A 19,524-nucleotide genomic window follows, 5' to 3' on the forward strand; every position below is an offset into this window, starting at 1 on the left:
CCATCCATTCCTGGGCCACTTCCTAGAATAGCCTCCCTCGCCCTACATTTTTATGGATACGGTCAATAATCATGTTTATTCCTCAGTGACGGCAACAGCGCTAAGAATACAGCGGGATATTAAAAGTACCAGACACGTCAAGTACTGTGTAATCAGTGCTTTAACAAGGCCTCATCACTGTCAATCCCAGTCAATCAGTCAGTCCGTCCTAGCACCTGATCTCCACATTGTTGCACACACTTTCTCTGATTACAGCATTGGTAAGGTGCTGTTTGCATGATTAACTGGTGTTATCACAGTTGAGTTGTGACATTCGATGGTGTTTTGCCTTACTGATTGCTTCGCTCTCATTTCTCACCCTTCTTTTCACAGTGCGTGTCATGTCATACTTGTGTAACGTCATGTTGCTGTCATGCTTTTTGTTCTTCACTTTCATATTGTTTTTAGGTATTTATGTGACTTTTTTCAACAGATATTGGCGAGATTGGCACACGTTTGTGTTTCCCTGATTCTGTCCACTTTTAGTGATCCTGTTGCGCCACCATGAAGCGGGCATTTTTCATATTGATGGATTACTGTCGCAGTGCATGGCTGCCACCATGACAAAATAAACATTTGCTCAGTTTCTTATTATAACGAGAGGCCTTTCTCATTTTTACAAGATCCCTTTTCATGTTATGAACTAAGATGCCGAACATGGACGTATCTGCCAGAGTTGTCTTAGTTGTAGGCTCTTTTACTGTTAAACAGTTTCTTGTGGCTTTTTGAGGTAGGAGGGTGTAGTAAGCTCTGTAAACATATTGTGGTTCTGTGTCTTGGGCAAGTCGTCCTTGTTTTTGGTGTTCGTGTGAATGCAGGACATTTGGGACTGCACTGCAGCTGGGATGCCATTAGCATGGCTGACTGGGCAGACAAAGTGCTGAGGTTTGTTAGCCTGGCTATGCATGATCAAGAGGACAAGACGGATGAAGCAACATGGCTGTTAGCAATGTCAAAACATGACTTTCTTTTCTAATTCTCCAGTTTTGTGTTAAACTGTACTTCTCACATTGTGTTCCCTCTCCACGGGCCCTTTTTTACGCTTAAACTCACCGCACTCACTGTCATCTCTCTTTCGCCTATGCTAATGTTTTTCTCTCCATTGCTCTGTTTTTTTGGTGTTGTTTGGCCAAAGCAAAAGAAGTGTTTTATTTTTCCTGTCTGTCTATTCTAATGTTGTAATCCCCCCCCCCCCCCCCCCGACTCCCGTAGGTAGTGGTGTCACAGCAGAAGGATGCCGCTGGTGAAGCGCACCATCGAGCCCAGGCACCTGTGCCACACGGTGCTGCCAAGGAACATCAAGAATGAGTTGGAGTGTGTGACTAACATCTCCTTGGCCAACGTCATACGCCAGCTCAGCAGCCTAAGTCAGTAGCACACACACACACGCACACGCACACAGTTACACACTGATATGCTCTCACGTAGTTATTGGAATAGACACACACAGCACACATACAGTACACACGCTCCCTGTAAGTCGATTAGCTGACCGTTCGGATAGTAGGTACTTAGTCAGCTAATGCCTCCTTGTCAGTTTTCATTCTTTTCTGCTTATTTCCTGGAAAGTACATTGCAGACTGACAAATGACAAATGTTATAATTAGTTTGTTTGTGAGGAAGCTGTCCTCGAATCAGGATTTTCAGAATTGACTCTGAGGGGGTCGGGAAATGCCTTTTTTTTAATGCCTCTGTTCATCACCTGTGATGTGAAAACTTTCGATTTCTACACAGTCAGAGAAAGAAGATGTGTGAGTCCTGTTCATAGTTCAGTTATAAAATCCTAGAGCACCACGCAGTGTTGCTCCTGCCGCGCTGGGTACAGCACTGTCAGCTGAGGAGTCGATCACAGTGGACGGCAGTAGAGGAGGTTGTACCACTGTCTGGTTCAGAAGTAGTTTAGACGGCTTCACTGACAGACATCACCGGAGCTGAGAGCGCCGAAGTCACGCTGCCCTGCATCGTGCTGCCCTGCATCGTGCTGTCAGGCGTTGTGCCTGTCTGAAATGAGTAACCATTACAGAAAGTTGAAGTAACAGTAATAGTTTTCCCTTTTCAGTTTAATCTGTAGCTTTCTTTCTTTTTCTAACACTGGTATCACACAGCTGTCTTCGGTAAAACACCTCTTGCACTCGCTCAGCGTCCACACGCACAGAAGAAGAACACTTTCCAGTTGGCTGTGATTGTGTCTGACAAGACATTTTAGTTTACCTTTTCAAAACAAAAGCACTTAAGTGTTATAGACATAGACTTTATACATTATAAAGATGGTTATAGACTACAAGTGCGGTTGATACACCATAAAGTAAAAATGTTCAACCAAAGACAAAATTACATTTTGAAGAAATAACGGGTATCTATTATTTTATATACAATTGTTAATGGCTTTGAAATAGTTATATTTAATTCCACAATTTCCATTTTAACATGTGTGCAGGTAAATATGCAGAAGACCTGTTTGGAGAGCTGTTCAACGAGGCTCACACCTTCTCTTTCCGGGTGAACTCCCTGCAAGAGCGTGTGGACCGCCTCTCCATCAGTGTCACACAGCTGGACCCCAAAGAAGAGGAATGTGAGTGCTGTAACGACACACACACACACACACACACACACACACACACACACACACACACACACACACTCTCCCTCTTTCTTTGAAATGTGTTCCGTCAGTCACACCCTCACCTCTTACTGCAGAAGAATTGGATGTGCAATTGTTGATGTGCCTCAGAGTGTGTTTGTGTGTTAGCTGTGTGTTAGCTGTGTGATTGAGCTCGCCTGTATCTCCCCCACCAGTGTTAATGGCTGTTATTAGAGGGACAGGCAGCTATGAGACAATGTCATTTTTCATCCTCACCGATACAAACTACTGCCTCTATTTGAAACATTCAGAGTTTCACTTTGGCTGGATCAAGGGGTAACCTCTGGGTCTGAAAAGTGAAGCCATTAGGCGTTTTCGTACCGGAGGAACTTTTTCATAGTTTTAAGAACATAGTTCTAAGAACCATCACAAAACCGGCAACCTCCATTTTTAAAAACCTATTAGCCGTGTAAACAACAGACAACACAAACAACAGCTCGTAATGGGGGAAAAAATTGTAGAAAACAAATAGACGGACAATTGAAGTCCAGAAGTCATTCATTCATGAACACACATCCACAAAGGCTAATAACCCAGTAGCATAAATGCTAACCCAGTAACACAAAGGCTAATAACCCAGTAGCACAAAGGCTAATAACCCAGTAGCACAAATGCTAACCCAGTAGCACAAAGGCTAATAACCCAGTAGCACAATGGCTAATAACCCAATAGCACAAATGCTAACCCAGTGCCACAAAAGCTAACCCAGTAGCACAAAGGCTAATAACCCAGTAGCACAATGGCTAATAACCCAGTAACACAAAGGCTAATAACCCAGTAGCACAAAGCGCACCCACTGAGGCGAAGAACGATAGCCAATTCGAACTGAAATCGCAAAAAGGTACTTTCATAACGGCTGTTTTGCTTGTGTTTATATGATTGTGTAATGTAACAGAGTTGGTTATTTATTCTCTTCAAAAAAAAGTTTTTTCGTGTCGGGGACAATAAAACTGATCATTGTATTGTTTAAAAATGTTTTTGTGACCTGTCATTTCCAACACAAGCAGTCATTTCCGTCACACTATGTCATCCCCATCACAACACATATTTTAACTAAAAATGCATACAAATTGACATAATCACATTAAAAATATTTTGTAGTTTGGAAAATTGTGCAGTTATAGGTACTATTAATTAAGGTATATTAAATCTTTTTTCTTTTAAAACAACTTTTTGTGGTGTGATGGAAATGATGATTTTCTCTGACTGTTTTAATAAAATCACAAAAACTGTATATTATTTAAAGAAATTCAGCATAGCCACTATCAGGAAGTTTTAATACACAGGATGTAGAAATATAAACATATTGAGACATTTCTCGAAATACATACATTTTTTTCTAAAAGGTTCCAGACCAAAATGGTCCGTAGTTGAAGAATCACCCATTACTAAAAAAGCTAAGACACCTTGTGGAACGTAGGAAACTAGCAGATCTCCCAGCTGCAGATATGCAGGTATGAGCGGCACCGGATGGCTTACGTCACTTCAGAGTTTCTAGAAAAAAAAAAGCCCTTGAAGGTATGTTCGTTTACCCACTGAAGACCTTCTCTTTGTGAGGAGAAATTGGATCTGTGGTCAGGCCGTCTCTGTTGGAAGGATGACAGAATAGCGTAGCTAAAGGAGAGTGCAGTGGACGCAAAGTAAAAACGGAGGGAATCGTAGCAGGTAATACCATGCTCCAAGGCGGCGTATCGATTTCCCTTGGGCCAGCAGTGTTGCCTACTCTAACTGCTTCCTTGTCACTGACACAGAGACAGTAAAATGCTCACTGGGCGGTACTCGCTGATTATGGCTTTTCTGTGAATGTACGCACATTTTATACCTTTTTACAAGCCAATACATTTTTTGTTAGTTTTTGAAGAATCATGGGTTTGTGTTTTAAACACAGTCGAGGAACGGACTCTCGATTTTTTTCCCGCTTCCACCTTTTTAGAGGTTTCCCTCATTTGGATTGCTTTGCACATTATCTCTCCTCCTTTCTCCACCTGCCATTCTCTTACCAGTCCCTGCTGCTTCTTCTTCTTCTTCTTCTTCTTCTTCTTCTTCTTCTTCTTCTTCTTCTTCTTCTTCTTCTTCTTCTTCTTCTTCTTCTTCTCCTTCCTCCTCCTCTCCTCTCACCACCCTTTCTCCTCACCCTGTCCACACACTGTAGTCATCCTAATTGAATAATTCTGTGTGATCTAATTGTAGAAGTCTGTTGTGCGGGGTGTCTCAGCCGGTAAGTGAGTCCATATTATCCTTCAGAGGTTGTAGGGCAAAGACACTGACGCACTCCTCCTCGCACGCACTCACTATCTTACCCTCCAGAGGATACGATGTTAACATTTATCTTATCAAATACACATCTACAGATTTACTCGGGGAAATGCCCAAGTAACAACAAAGCTGGTCTTTGTATCGTCTTGGCATAGAGGTTCCTTGTACATATTCATTCATGTGACGTTTCTGCGTTTGGACACAGATTATGAGGGATGCTCTGTGTACGCTTGTGCGTTTGCCTGATGCATCCGGGCATGTGGTCCTTGGTTTTTTATCTCCCTTCATGAATAAGCCTGACTTTAGCCTGAAGTACTGGCTTGAAAGACAGTGGATAAGGATCAGCTCAGTTGCAGTTTAAGTGTGTGGTGGTGGTGGGGTGGGAGTCGGAGGGGAGGAGGAGAGTAAGAAAGATGGAAGGATAGAGTGATGGCCGCATAATACAGGGCACTGCAGCAAAAGCAGTGGAGTGTAAAAGGATTGTACCGCAGAATTTTCTTTGCCAGGTTGAAATGGCCTCCTCTGCAGGTTGCAGAGATTTCCCACTCATTTGAACTCCTCCTCTTATAGCCTAAGGAAGTTGTCTTGGAAATAGAAAAACCCACATTTGACTTTCCTGTCCAGACTATTATACATAAAAGATATGGAAAATCATATCACTATAATAGCAAGGTAGCGTGTGGTGACTTCAAGGAGAGTATTCAGATGAATGTGACAGAAAGATAGGCGGTTGTGGGAGGAGTTTGTTTCCCGTAAATAGCCACCCTTCATCCCCACCCCCACCCTGTCTTTACCCTCAAACTCTCCAAGACACACTGCTGTACACAGTTGAAAGTGTACGCTTTTAGCACAAGCGTATGACTTGCCTTGTAATTGTTTGTGTGGGTCTGTGGTCAGCATGATAGGAGAGGGGAATGAGTGCAGGCAGGGATGGGACCATAAATCAGGACTGTGGAGGGATAAAGAAAGGGAAGATGGGGGTCGGGTAGGATGGAGGAGAGCAGAGCACACAACAATTATTCTACAGAAAATGTTTCCAAAACCCCCTCACAAGCCTCTTTTGAAGTTCTTTAAAAACCCCAAACGGCCTGAGAAAATGTGATGACCAATTGAAAGTCTACACTCAGAAATGGGTTCTGATTCAGAGCCAAGCTAGGGTTTTAACATTTTGACATCGCAGAACGGACAAAAAATGACAAATTCTAGTAAAATGTACAGTAAAACATTTAAATGAAGCCCTTTATTGTTACATCATTTAGATATCAGTAGTAGAATAATCACCAACACTGTAAGGAAGCAGTAGTTAAGAGCCAGAGCTGTGATGTCTTTGTTTTATTACACAAACATAACGATAACAATTCTAACAATGAAGTGCTTTGAGAAGAAATAAAAGCTTGACAGATAAAGACACCTTTTTATATAATAACGCGGCAGTATAAGCCTCTTTGATGAGGCTCTTTGAAAACATCTATTTACGTGTGTTTCAGGCACTATTGATGAACGTCAAAGTTCCTCTTTATCTGTGCACCTCTCTATGCTTTAAGACTTTTCCTCTTGATTTGTAATTCAAGCTGTGTTTACTGTAAATGATGACTAATAACACAGCTGCAGGGCAGATACACAAATTAAGAGTTACTTTCGTTAAGATTGCGGGATAGGGCATTTGTAGATATGAATGTGTTGTTTAAATGCTCTGAACATCGTCTTTTTAGCGTCCGTGCTTTTTCCACATTACGACTTAAAGCTCACGAACACATCGAATTTGGAACAACAACTTCCCAGCTTGGGAATTAGTACCATCCGAGAGGCACGTGAATGCACCATTAGCCTTGGTGGAGGTCTGCGCTCTAACATAAGTGCCATTCTATCTTCAAGGCATACTGTATTTGGTTACTGTTTCACCCCCATGTATTATATAAATACGTTTTGGTTACAGTCAATAGATGACTCTATCACTGAAAACATTTAAATAAACTTAACTATGACAGCTGCAGAGGTGTCTTTACACCCAATAACTATATTTAAACCTCCCTTCACAGTTCTGACATACTGAATGGCAACTGTGTAAGTTAGCTGTGACAGACATTAAACAGTAGTAGACTTAGATGTGGTGCAGACAGACGCACGGAAGTGAATGATGTTTCTCAGTCTAAAGCAGGGGTGTCAAACTCATTTTAGTTCAGGGGCCACATACAGCCCAATTTGATCTCAAGTGGGCCGGACCAGTAAAATCATAGCATAATAACCTATTAATAACGACTATAAATAACGACAGCTCCAAATTTTTCAAAGTACATTCTGAAAATATTCACATTTAATGAACTATCTTTTTACAAAATATTATGAACAACCTGAAATTTCTTAAGAAAAATAAGTGTAATTTCAACATTATTGGACCGGATTGGACCCTCTGGCGGGCCGTATGTTTGACACCCCCGGTCTAAAACATAGGTCTTCAACAGGGGGTACTGCAGGGGGGTCGCGAAATTGTATGTAGATAAAGCAATTTTTCTTTTAACAAAAGAATTGCGCATTCACATTCCCTCCTCCGCTGTACTTCGCGAAGGGCGGCGACACACACGTTGAAAAAAACGTTGAAGACCCCTGGTCTAAAGCATACTGACACAGAGTGGACACCATGAATGATGATTTGCTGAAGGTCGGGGAGATGTGAGACGGAGACGTGGCCAGAGTGTCATTGGTGGTGCAGTGGTTGAGGTCAAAAGTGCTTTATCACATGGAGTTATGCACGTTCAAACTGATCCACACACTCACCTTGCCCACACCCCTCAAGCCTTTAAAGGGTATTGTCCCTCACATTGCCCTTTAGGCCTCCACTTCCCTTCTCCTCTTCCTCCCGTCTTCTCCTGACCGCTAACCCCCCCCCCCCCTACACACACACACACACACACCTTCTCTGCCTTTGTTGTCCACCCCAGCCCACTCCCATCTCTCTGATTGATCTCTGCTCTCCCTTCATCTTGCATGGGTGCTATTTTTGTGCTATCAGGCTATCTCCCCCCCTATCACTCCAGCCAACCAGACTAATGGCCTGTATCCCCTATTTAATGGCACCGTTATATCACCGCACTGGCTGCAGGCCGTTATGAAGGGTCACAAAGCCACCCTGAGTCCCTCTGGGCTCTAACTGTTTCTGTATGTACTCCATAGTCTCTCTCTGCTTCTGTTTTTTTTATGAGTCCTTCGGTGTCCCTGTTTCTGTATTCCAGATGAGGTTTCTTCTATTGTCAATGTTCTTCTCTTCTCATTGTGACTCTCACATGACATCTTGATCTTTAATTATTTTACATTTTTCTGTTTTCCTTGGTTTTTCTCTTCTACTGCTTCCTTGACTCTGGTTTTCCCTTGCACTCGTTTCATAGCTCTTCTTATCTTCGTTTCATCTCTCTCTTCATGTCTCTCTCTATTAAGGTTTATTCAAATAAGCGTTGTTGTCATGACTAAATCAGTACCTGCACATTCCGTTAAAGGCATATTATAAAACCAGGGACAAAGTTTCTCTTTTTCTTTGAAACCCATATTTGTTATTTAGTATCTTTGTAGCCCTCTGTGAATGGAAAGTCTGGAGTGGTGAGATGAGTCAGAAATGGGGGGGGGGGGGGGGGGGGACACAGATTGTGTTTTACCTGTAAAGTAGACCTGTGATCAGCTCTGCATGGCGCACAGAGAATACAGAACAGCCAAAAACTTTGGCACGCGCTTGAAAGTCACAGATACAGCTGTTGTGTTCACTGTTGCTGGTTTACACGTAAACCAACATGAAGCACGAGTTCAGTCACCATCCAGTCCGTTGTGAAGTTGATTTAAGACAAAAAATACTTAGGGGAGAACATTAGCTTTCTTTTAGCTTTTCTAAGCTATGGTCATTACATATACTGGTGGGAACATTTTCCATTTTTGTACCAAAGTCTTAAATGACCTGTATTTGTCAGGTATTTGATTTGTTGGATTCGACAAAAAGAACATGTCGGTTCTGGTCATTTGGCGACCAATGGGACATCGGCATATGACAAGATGTACGTCATGAGGACCCTGACAATTATTCATAAAGTACCATTTACACTTCTGATAGTTCATCCAGAAGCATCTTGGGTGATGAGCTGCAATCAGATGTTAAAAACAATGTGATAAAAGCCTGAAGTCGAAACCAGAATGAGGAGGAGACGGATACAGCTATTCTCGTCTTAGTAAACAGTAAGCTCTTCTCCCTTTGCAACGTTCTATGTTACCCACAGCACAAGATTACATAGTTTATTCTCACACTGTGCACAACACTGGTGATTTACAAAGTTTGCCAAGGCAAGATGTAGAACATTCAGATGAGGGGGAGAGAGGAAGAGTACACACTGAAAGAAAACGTACAACAACAAACAATCTTACAAGAGAAAAGGGAAGGGATGGAATAAGATGGAGTCGGCGAGAGGACAGAGTGATTCAGGGCTGCAAGGGGAAGCGTGCAGGAGGAGGAATATAGGGCAGCATTTGCATTGAAGTGTGCGTGTGTGCGTGCATGCGTGTGTGTGTGTGTGTGTGTGTGTGTGTGTGTGTGTGTGTGTGACAACAAGCATTTCCTCACCTCATTGGTTGAAGGTGTTTCAGCTAGATGCTATCTTTAAGAGAAAGATATGAGAGAGATAAACGATCTACCACTGGCTTACTGATAAGGAGCTTCACATGCTGAGATCAGAGGCTGCTGCTCGACCTGACACACACACACACACACACACACACACACTCACACATAGTCACACTCACAGACACTTACAACCTCTCGCAAACTCACTCATTCACTCACAAATGCGTACACTCACATTTTTCTCATTAGCTGAATGTCTTCACTAAATGGGTGTAATTGGTAGTTCAGCTGAATAAGTGACATTTTGTAATTAGGATGTAGAATGCTAAGATATCCATCTGCGCGCATGTGTGTGTGTGTATGTGTGTGTGTGTGTGTGTGTGTGTGTGTGTGTGTGTGTGTGTGATTCACTGATCCTTTGCGTGTGTGTGTTTCACTGATCCTGTGTGTGTGTGTGTGTGTGTGTGTGTGTGTGTGTGTGTGTGTGTGTGTGTGTGTGTGTGCACTCGCGTGTACGTACGTGTGTGCGCGTGTGTGTTTCTTCCCACATTGATTAGTGCCTCTCTCAGTGCTCAGTGTTGCTTGGCAGAGGTTTATAGCCACCTCACTCTGTATCAGATTCATACACACACACACACACTTCTGCACTGCCTCTCTCTTGTTTTGTTGCTCTCGTCACACCATCTGACAGCGCTCTGATCTCACGTAATGCATTGAGGCGGCAGGACACAGTAATCTTGCTTAACACACAGCACTCAGCGACACCAAATTCACACTCATTGGCCACTCTGTAGATCCATTCTTTACATTTGCAGTGCGACGGAGAGTGCTGGTGCACTTTCCCGACCTTCACTCTGACCTTCCTGTGGAAAGGAGGCAAGGCAAAAAGTGAAATGCTCTACAGAGATCTCTAAAGCATCTCTTTAATGTTCACATGTCCTTTCCCTCATCTTTATCCCTTACCACTCTAACCTTAGATCTCACCATTACTCCCACGGATCCCGGGCATTTCTCTCCTCGGTGATCACTGTGGTCAATGTCCTGCCACTGTGGCTTTGATTTTTTCCCTTCTTATCATTAGTCACCTCTTAAGTCACTGATCTAGCAACTGAAGTTCATTGCACTCTGTTACGACCCGTCTCGGGAAGGGAAAACACACAGAATACCCCGAAGACCAATCAGACAGATTGGCTGAGGCCGTAACACACTCTCTGATACAAGCATGATTCTGAAAGGGTCATTTATTACAACGTGGGTCTCATTTTCATAGTTTTGGGCATCGTTCCTGTCACTAATAACGAGATTGTACTCACCAAATGAATTGCTGAAATCTGGAAATGCTGCAAAACAGATTCAGACACAGAAACCAGATTCACAAAACTGAAAGAGAACAAAGATTAACAGTTACCAAACTGTCTGTTGTCTGTATGTTTTGACTTTGACCTTCCACACTTACCGGAGTTGGGAATGCAGTTTTTAGGGGTTATTACCAGTTTCTCCTAAATCTATGACGCAGGAAGACATAAGAAGCGACTACCTTCACTTTTCTCCTGTGGTTGTTTCTGTTTAATGTAGAACATAAACTCATACTTTATATTTGTATGTGTTTTGCTGTCTCGCTCTCTTCTACACCACGCCTTCCTCTTTTATTTGCACGTGTCCATGTTAGTTTTATCGTCCCTGCCTTCAAATTTCCTTCCTCTTCTCGCCATTTAACTCGTCGAATGTTTCTTTTCTGTCGGCTCCTGCTCTTTATTTTACTGTTATTGCCTCTTCACTCCGACGCTGTACATCCCCTGTTTTCATCACCCTGCCTCTGTTGTGTCCGTGCAGTTTTATTATCTCCCTCTTGCATTCCCTGGCTTCCCTTCTCTCTCCCGTAGTGTTACTGAGGCTCACTGATAGTGTTTGTTAATAATGATACTACAGTGCCTCAGGTGGCTGGCCCTTCACAGTGAGTCTGTGAAAGTCATTACCCGGTTGTACGCTGTCGGCTGAAATGTAGAAGATCAGATTAGAGTAGTTTGTCCTTTTGTACAGTAAAATTGCTTTATTTGTCTCATTTTATTAAGACAAGCATTCGATGACGGTCTTGTTAACTCAAGTTGTTCTATTTGTTTGGCTTAAGAGATCGACTTACTGTACTGGGAGGTAGTTCAATATTTGATTTCCGTGTGTGTGTGTGTGTGTGTGTGTGTGTGTGTGTGTGTGTGTGTGTGTGTGTGGTACAGTACAATTATTTTTCTATATGCCACATGACTTTTTCAGTCTCCTCCAGGCAGCAGTAAAGTGTATCTATTTGTTGGTCCCTCATCTATAATTCAGATATGGTTGCAACGCTCCGGATTTCTTTCCAAGACCTTGCTGTTCTGCTTGGCCCGACCAGATTGAGGGTTAGCATAAGTGTGGTTGGGTTTCCTTTGCTCTTCCACTCAGATATTTCTCCAACCTGTTTTTCTGAAAGCTTCAGCTGCGCAGCATTGAGATCACTCTGTTATTCTATTGCCCCTCCAAAAAAATGTCAGCTGTCCCCGTTTGAAAGGAGGGTAATTATCTTTAAAGACCTTCGGCTAGCGCAGCCTAGCCTAGCTTAGTTTAGTTGAGCCGACATGTGAGGGTTCTGCTTTGGGGGGAATTGATATTAGCCAATTAGGACAGCAATGTGGAGCTACTATTGTAGTCTGTGGTTAGCCCAAGGGAGGAGGATTTCTTTTGACATTACATTACATTACAGTTCATTTCGCTGACGCTTTTGTCCAAAGCGACGTACAAAAAGTGCAAACAATCATGGAGATACAACTCTGAACAACAAGAATCTTGTAAGTATAATAGCTTCAAATAGGTACAACCGTATAAGTGAACACGGTCTTCAAATAAGCCAGTTTGAAGTGCAACATAAGTGCAACATACAGAAACAATAGAATACAAATTCAACTATTAGCTATAAATAAGCCAAACCAATATAAGCGCAACATACAATACATATACTTTGTTTTCTTAATTCGCCGAGGTGCAGTCGAAACAGGTGAGTTTTCTGTCTGCGACGGAAGGTGTGAAGACTGTCTGCTGTCCTGACATCAATGGGGAGATCGTTCCACCATTTTGGAGCTAGGGTAGCAAACAGGCGGGTTTTGTTTGAGGGAAATCTGGGTCCCACTCGTAGTGAGGAGTGGCGAGCTGATTGGTCGACGCAGAGCGAAGTGAACGCGCTGGGGTGTATGGTTCGACCATGGCCTGGATGTTGGAAGGGGCTGATCCATTCACAGCACGATAGGCCAGCATCAGAGTCTTGAAGCACATTCGGGCAGCCACTGGTAGCCAGTGAAGGGAGCGGAGAAGCGGTGTAGTGTGGGAGAACTTGGGTAGATTGAAGACCAGTCGGGCTGCTGCATTATGGATGAGCTGTAGAGGTCGAATGGCATATGCAGGCAGTCCAGCGAGGAGGGAGTTGCAGTAGTCAAGGCGTGAAATGACAAGAGCCTGAACAAGAACCTGCGTCGCCTTCTGAGTCAGTAGGGGACGTATCCTCCTGATGTTGTACAGAGTGCATCTGCAGGAGCGGGTTGTTGCATCGACGTTGGGACGGAAGGACAGTTGGTTGTCCAGCATCACACCCAGATTCCTTGCAGTCAGAGTCGGGGAAACAACAGAGGTGCCGATGTTAATGGTTAGGTCTTGGATGGGAGAGCCCTTACCTGGAAGGAAAAGGAGCTCGGTCTTGTCAAGGTTGAGTTTCTAGTGATGTGCGGCCATCCACAGAGAGATATCAGCCAGACAAGCCAAGATCCGTGCCTCCACCTGGGTTTCAGATCTGGCAAAAGACCGAATCAGTTGAGTGTCATCTGCGTAGCTGTGGTAGGAGAAACCGTGAGAGTGAATGACAGAGCCAATTGAGTTGGTGTACAGTGAAAAGAGGAGAGGCCCCAGGACAGAGCCCTGAGGTACTCCGGTGGTGAGTTGACAGGGGTCCGATAGAGCCCCTCTCCAAGTTAGGTGCGATCCTTTAGGTAGGATGCGAGCAGGGAGAGAGCAGAGTCTGAGACTCCCAGTTCTTGGAGGGTGTGGAGGAGGATCTGGTGGTTCACTGTGTCAAACGCATTTGCGGTGTGCGGGGTACTTGTACTTCTGCAGTTGCGAGGGGGTACATGGAAAATTTGGGAATAGCTCAATCAATTTGAAAAAAATATATAAATACAAAAACTAATCCACAGACACAGTCAGCTACAACACCTGAACACTCTGTGTAAGAGAAAACATTTAGCAAGCGAGCAGATTAAAATGAAATTAAAACCTAAAAGTAACGGTTGAAATAGTTGATCAAATCACATCCAGATATTTGGAATAGCTCAAAGTAATGTATAAATGGCCGGAACTTAATTTTAATCTGCTGAGTTGTTTTTGAATGTGAATTTGACCAAACGGATCAATTGTATGGAAAAAGTAGGCCTATTGTAACAATATCCATTTTTACATCATTAAAAGTTAATTTGCAGGTTATTATATTCAGACGAATGTGTTTGGAACATGCCGGGTGTTGTTGATGAAGTGGTACCTGAGTTCGTCTGAAAGGGCTCTGGTGGTAGGAACCTTATAGGTTTAGTGCACTGTAATGTGGATTGTGATTGTTTGAGTGATGATGTCAGCATTCATTTTAATGATGGTACTGATAAGATGAAGCCAAAATGCTACTTATTGTGTACTTATCTAGAGACACGAGAGAGACGAAGAGTCTGTTGGTTTGCTGTGTCACATGTTTCTTGAAGAACCCGATTTAATAACCGTAATTCCCATCTTTTCCTCTCTCTCTTTTCTTCATTGTCCCTCTCCGTAGTGTCTCTTCAGGACATCACCATGAGGAAGGCTTTCAGGAGTTCCACCATTCAGGACCAGCAGCTGTTTGACCGCAAGTCGCTGCCCGTCCCACTGCAGGAGTCCTTCCAGACATGCGAGCAGCCGCCACCGCTCAACATCCTCACGCCCTACAGGTCTGAATCCACTATCTTAACCAAAAGTCTTCTAGGGTTTTCTGGGTATGATGGTTTTTGGAAAAGTGAATTCTATGCTAAGAGTCAGTAACAATATGCATTTTAAAACCACATTTTGCAAGTGAAATGGAGGAGATGGAGGAGTGCCAATTGTTCTATTCTCTAAGAAAAACCCGATGTTACCTTCAAGGTTTAATTGCAGCCTTTTTTTCTGAGCTCAGCATGGCACTACATCAACCTCTCATATATTTGTCCATTTCCATTCTCCTCAGTGTGGAGATTGTTTATCAATAAAATACAAATCAAATGTTCCCCAAAGACTGAAATTGTCTTGAATGTTGGCTGTTATTTGGCCCATTCCTTCTATTATACTTCTCTCCGCCACTTTAAAAGCTTTTATTACTAGTAATGCTCACAATGACGCACCACACAGAGAAAATAGAAGACACCCTGAGCTTTTATAGCCTTAACCTCAAATGGATACAAAGTTTGATTTTGCATTTATTGAAATACTTGCTTGTGCGTCTTGGTTGGTAGGTATATTTTTATTGTCAGTCTTGTGACTCTTTCACACCAGACATCTCTCTAGGCCCTTGAGTGTTGAGCCGGGCGAGCAGAGCGATAAAGTCATCTGAAGATGAATAATCTATAAAAAGCTCTGCTTGCCAGCACTCTCTCCCTTTTATTTCTCGGCCTTCTCACCCCGTTGCTTTCTCACTTCTTCTTTTTTTCTCCACTCTCACGTTTCTGTCCTCAAGCATTATACATGACCCATGTCTGTGTAATACCATCACCTCCCCGACCAAGTCAGTTCGAGAAGGTTACAGGCCAAACACAGCCTTTTTATATTGTGTGTGTGTGTATAGGCATGTAAATAATATGCATTATAGGGAGACAGGTGTAGGCTGTGGTATATCAATCTGTTTTTTAATGTCTGGGCCTTGACATGGCCGAGCGAAAGGCAGGTGCGGGCGTCTGCCTCGCTGACGTTATTTTTCCCATCTTATTTTCAATGTCTTATTTCATGCTGGCTGAAGGCTACACATCTGTTTCTATTCAGACAAGACTAATGGTGATATTTGAACTGCACATAAAAACATGCACTATTTAAGCCTTCAGGTCGGTTCCCAGGCTGGCTGAAATTGCTCTCCCCCTCTCCTTGAATAACAATTGATGTACCCCTGAGCACATGGTGCAGTAGAGTGGATTAGGTATCTACTTATAGACGACTGTTACTCTTCTAGTGTGTCCACGAGAGAACGAGTCTGATGTATTTATATTAGGGCTGACTCTAGCTATTACTTTCATTATCAATTAACCTGAGGATTATTTACTTGATTAATTGGTTAATCAGTTTGCCAATAAAATGACACAAGATTTGTGAACCCAAGGTGATGCCTTTTTTCTGAAGTATGATTTAATTCATCAATCGATTATTAAAATGACTGCTGATAAATGTGTGTATATATATATATATATATATATATATATATATATATATATATATATATCTCCTTTCCTCTCCTATTTATCCTCTCCTATTTATCCTATCCTCTCCTCTCCCCTCTCCTCCTCTCCTCTCCTCTCCTATTTATCCTCTCCTCACCTCTCCTCTCCTATTTATCATCTCCTCTCCTATACTCTCCTATTTATCTTCTCTATTTATCCTATCCTCTCCCCCCCCCCTCCTCCCTCTCCCCTCCCCCCCTCTCTCCTCTCCTCCCTCTCCTCTCTATTATTCTCTCCTCTCCTTTCCTATTTATCAGCTCCTCTCCCTCACGCCCCTCCCCTCTCCTCCCTCCCTCCCTTCCCCGCCCTCTCCTCTCTCTCCTCTCCTATTTATGCTCTCCTCCCTTTCCTATTTACATCTCCTCTCTCTCCACTCCCCCCCCCTCCTCTCCTCTCCTCTCCTCCTATTTATCATCTCCTCTCCTATTTATTTCTCCTCTCCTCTCCTATTTATCATCTCCTCTCCACACTCATCCTCTCCTCAACCTCTCCTCTCCATCCTCTCCTCACCTCTCTCTCCTGTCCTCCTCCTTCTCTTATCACCTCCTCTCCTCTCCTCTCCTCTCCATCCTCTCCTCACCTCTCCACACATCACACCACAAGAGCCTCCACGGGACACCTCCCCAGGCTGTTATTTCTCAGATCCACCCTGAACACAGCTACTATCCTCCTTCTATCTCTGTCTTTCTCATACACACAAGAAAAGAAAACAACACACACAAACACATGCCTCAAAAATACTCAGAACGAATACCATGCATAATGATTTTCACAAACACTCAAACACTACCTGCAGTGCACACACACTACAGTAGCTCTATCTCTACCCTTTCTTATCCCATTGTTGAATTGTATTTTATTCCTCTCTACCCTTTCTTATCCCATTGTTGAATTGTATTTTATTCCTTTTGTTGTGTTGCATATCATTAAACTTTCCACTCTTGCCTTTTGAAGCTTTTCCTTTTCATGCTCTGTATTTTTGATCTTATCGCAGTCATGATCAAATAATTGCCTCTCTTAGGGAGGCCGACTCTGGCTGGAAGGATCTCCGCATGGTTATAATACACCCAATAGTTCTCTTTAGTGTCAAAGGCAACCCGAAATACCCTTTCTTGTGTCCTTTAGTCCTGAATAGAAATAGGTTTGACTGGCAGAGATGGAGCGACTAAGTTGATTTGCACTACATGTTTAAGTACATCCGTGCTAGTTTGCAGAAAATAACATTAAGGTGAGAAGTGTTTTGCGATCAATATTGTTACTTTCGCTCTTTGCAGGAGAACACCTGGTATTGATGTTAATTAGGTCACATGTAGACTGCAGGGCTCCAGAAATAGCTGCTCTCACTTTGCAGCTCTATTAGGTGTTTCCAACCAAAAGAAATTTCCCAGAGGAACAAGAACTCAGTACTTTACCTGTTCTTTGACCGGAGGACACAGGAGCTACATTTAGCTCTTCTATTAATACTAAAAAGGTTTGTTAGTTAGTTGTGGGTGCCAAAAAGAGTCCCGACTCGAGGTGTTTTCCAGTCCTAGAAGAACTATTGAGCAGAGTTCGCAAGGCTGAATGTTGATTATTTGTCAAGCACAGATTTGGCAGCCGCCTCAAATCGTGTACAGCTTCATTTACAATACAGGAAACAAGTTTTTTGTAATTGAGGTTACAGTCTTTTGACAGGCTTACCACATAGTTCAGGAAGTTATCAGTTGTGAATAATATACATCAAAAGAAAGACATTTGGAAACGGCCAAGAAAGAAGAGAAAAGACATCAGCGAAGCAATTTACAAGGCTTTTCCCCCGTATTGATATGAAATGACATTTCCGGACAAAATGTGTGGGCGTTCGGGTATGATAATTTCCTTGTCAAGAAGGACCTTTTGATGTGATAACTACCTGTGTCTGTCAGAAGTCTTTTTCCATTTCCCTCCACGTCATCATGGCACTGTTCTCCCCAGTGTCTGCAAACCACAAAGGCTTCTGTAATGCGAGTGAAGAAGACCGAGAGCGGAGCAGAGTTGAGAGGGAATGAATGATAACGCAGAACATGAGCTATTATTTATGGCAAATGGTAGACAAATATGGTTTGCTGAAGGAAAGGAGACTGGGACAGGCAAGGGCAGGACACAGGAGAAGAAAAATTATTTTTTTAAACAAACTTTTTCTATTTTTCAAGGTTGTCCAACTTCAGCAGCTCCTGCCTCCTGCATTTTCAGAGGAGAATGACCCATTTGTTGCAGTATAATTGTGTTCCCCACTCTCCGTGTTAGCCTATCCTTTATGTAGAGCTAAAATCAGTTGTTATATTCAGCAAATACGATGATGATCAATGAATTGTTAGAGATTATTTTTCTAGCAAAAAGGACAAACATTCTCTGGCAGCTTCTCAAATGTAAGAATGTGCTGCTTTTATTGATCTTACATTATTATAAAGGGAATATTTTGGGCTTTTTTTTCACGAACAACAAGAGACGTTGAAGAAGTTGAACTCATTGAAACCATTTTTGTCTAGACAATTAATTAATTCAGCAAATAATTGGCTATATGAAAGAATGATGACGTTAATGGTTAGTCGCAGACCTACAATTCATTTGAAGATGTTTCAGGTAGAATGTTTTAGAGGAAATAAATAAAACTGAATTTAAAATATGTATCATCTAGGTCTGCAGCTAACGATTATTGTCTTGATTTAATTGATTGACTGTTTTGTCTACAAGATGTCAGAAAATGCCTTTTTGTAGTTTTCATTGACTTCAACAGATATTCAGTTTAATTCACGCAGCAAATATTCACAATTGAAAACCATAGACCATCTTACAAAATGTTTGTTTTCACCATTTAGCTTCTTGAAAAGAAAGTAAACTACTTCTCTGACTTGTCCAAAATGTAACGAGATTTCTCCGTTTCCTTTTGTCCATCTGCAGGGACGATGGAAAGGAGGGTTTGAAGTTTTACACCAATCCTTCGTACTTCTTTGACCTGTGGAGAGAGAAGATGCTGCAGGACACAGAGGACAAGAGGAAGGAGAGGCGGAAACAGAAGGTACGTCTGAGCCGTCGCACACACGGCATCCTGGCGGTACACAGCACATTTTACTTTCTCTTCATACAACAACTCAGGATTCCTCTTCTGCTGCAATAGATAGATCGGGCTGTGAGCACATGAACACTTAAGGTTAGCGAGTAGGAAGACGTGAAGTGAGAGGCTTCCTTTAGTCTCCACAGACTCAGGTCGATGTGTCCTGCTTTAATAAACTGATAGGGAGATTCACTGATAGGCCTGGCTTCATACCATGTAGTCTAATGCATTAGCCACCTCTCATAGATTAATCAATCCTTCCTCCAGTCAGCCCTCCTTAGTTATTACTTGCGTGATCATTACATCTAATTAATGGGAGCATCTGCTGATCACTTGCCCCCCCACACTGTGTGCCATCTCTCTGCGTCTACACACACACACACACACACACACACACACACACACACACGTGGAAGCTCTGTCC

General features: G+C 42.7%; 1 protein-coding gene across 1 annotated transcript in view; it reads left to right on the top strand.

Moving 5' to 3' along the window:
- The window catches only part of wasf1 (WASP family member 1), a 57,571-nt gene that overhangs the window by 23,948 nt on the left and 14,099 nt on the right, over positions 1-19,524 (top strand). Inside the window, 4 exon segments of the mRNA XM_029425482.1 lie at positions 1,252-1,406; positions 2,477-2,611; positions 14,365-14,518; positions 18,947-19,064. Coding sequence (XP_029281342.1) covers positions 1,274-1,406; positions 2,477-2,611; positions 14,365-14,518; positions 18,947-19,064 — 540 coding nt within the window. The 5' untranslated portion in view covers positions 1,252-1,273.

The sequence above is a fragment of the Cottoperca gobio genome, chromosome 24 (assembly GCF_900634415.1).
Source record: "Cottoperca gobio chromosome 24, fCotGob3.1, whole genome shotgun sequence".
NCBI classification, from domain to species: Eukaryota; Metazoa; Chordata; class Actinopteri; order Perciformes; family Bovichtidae; genus Cottoperca; species Cottoperca gobio.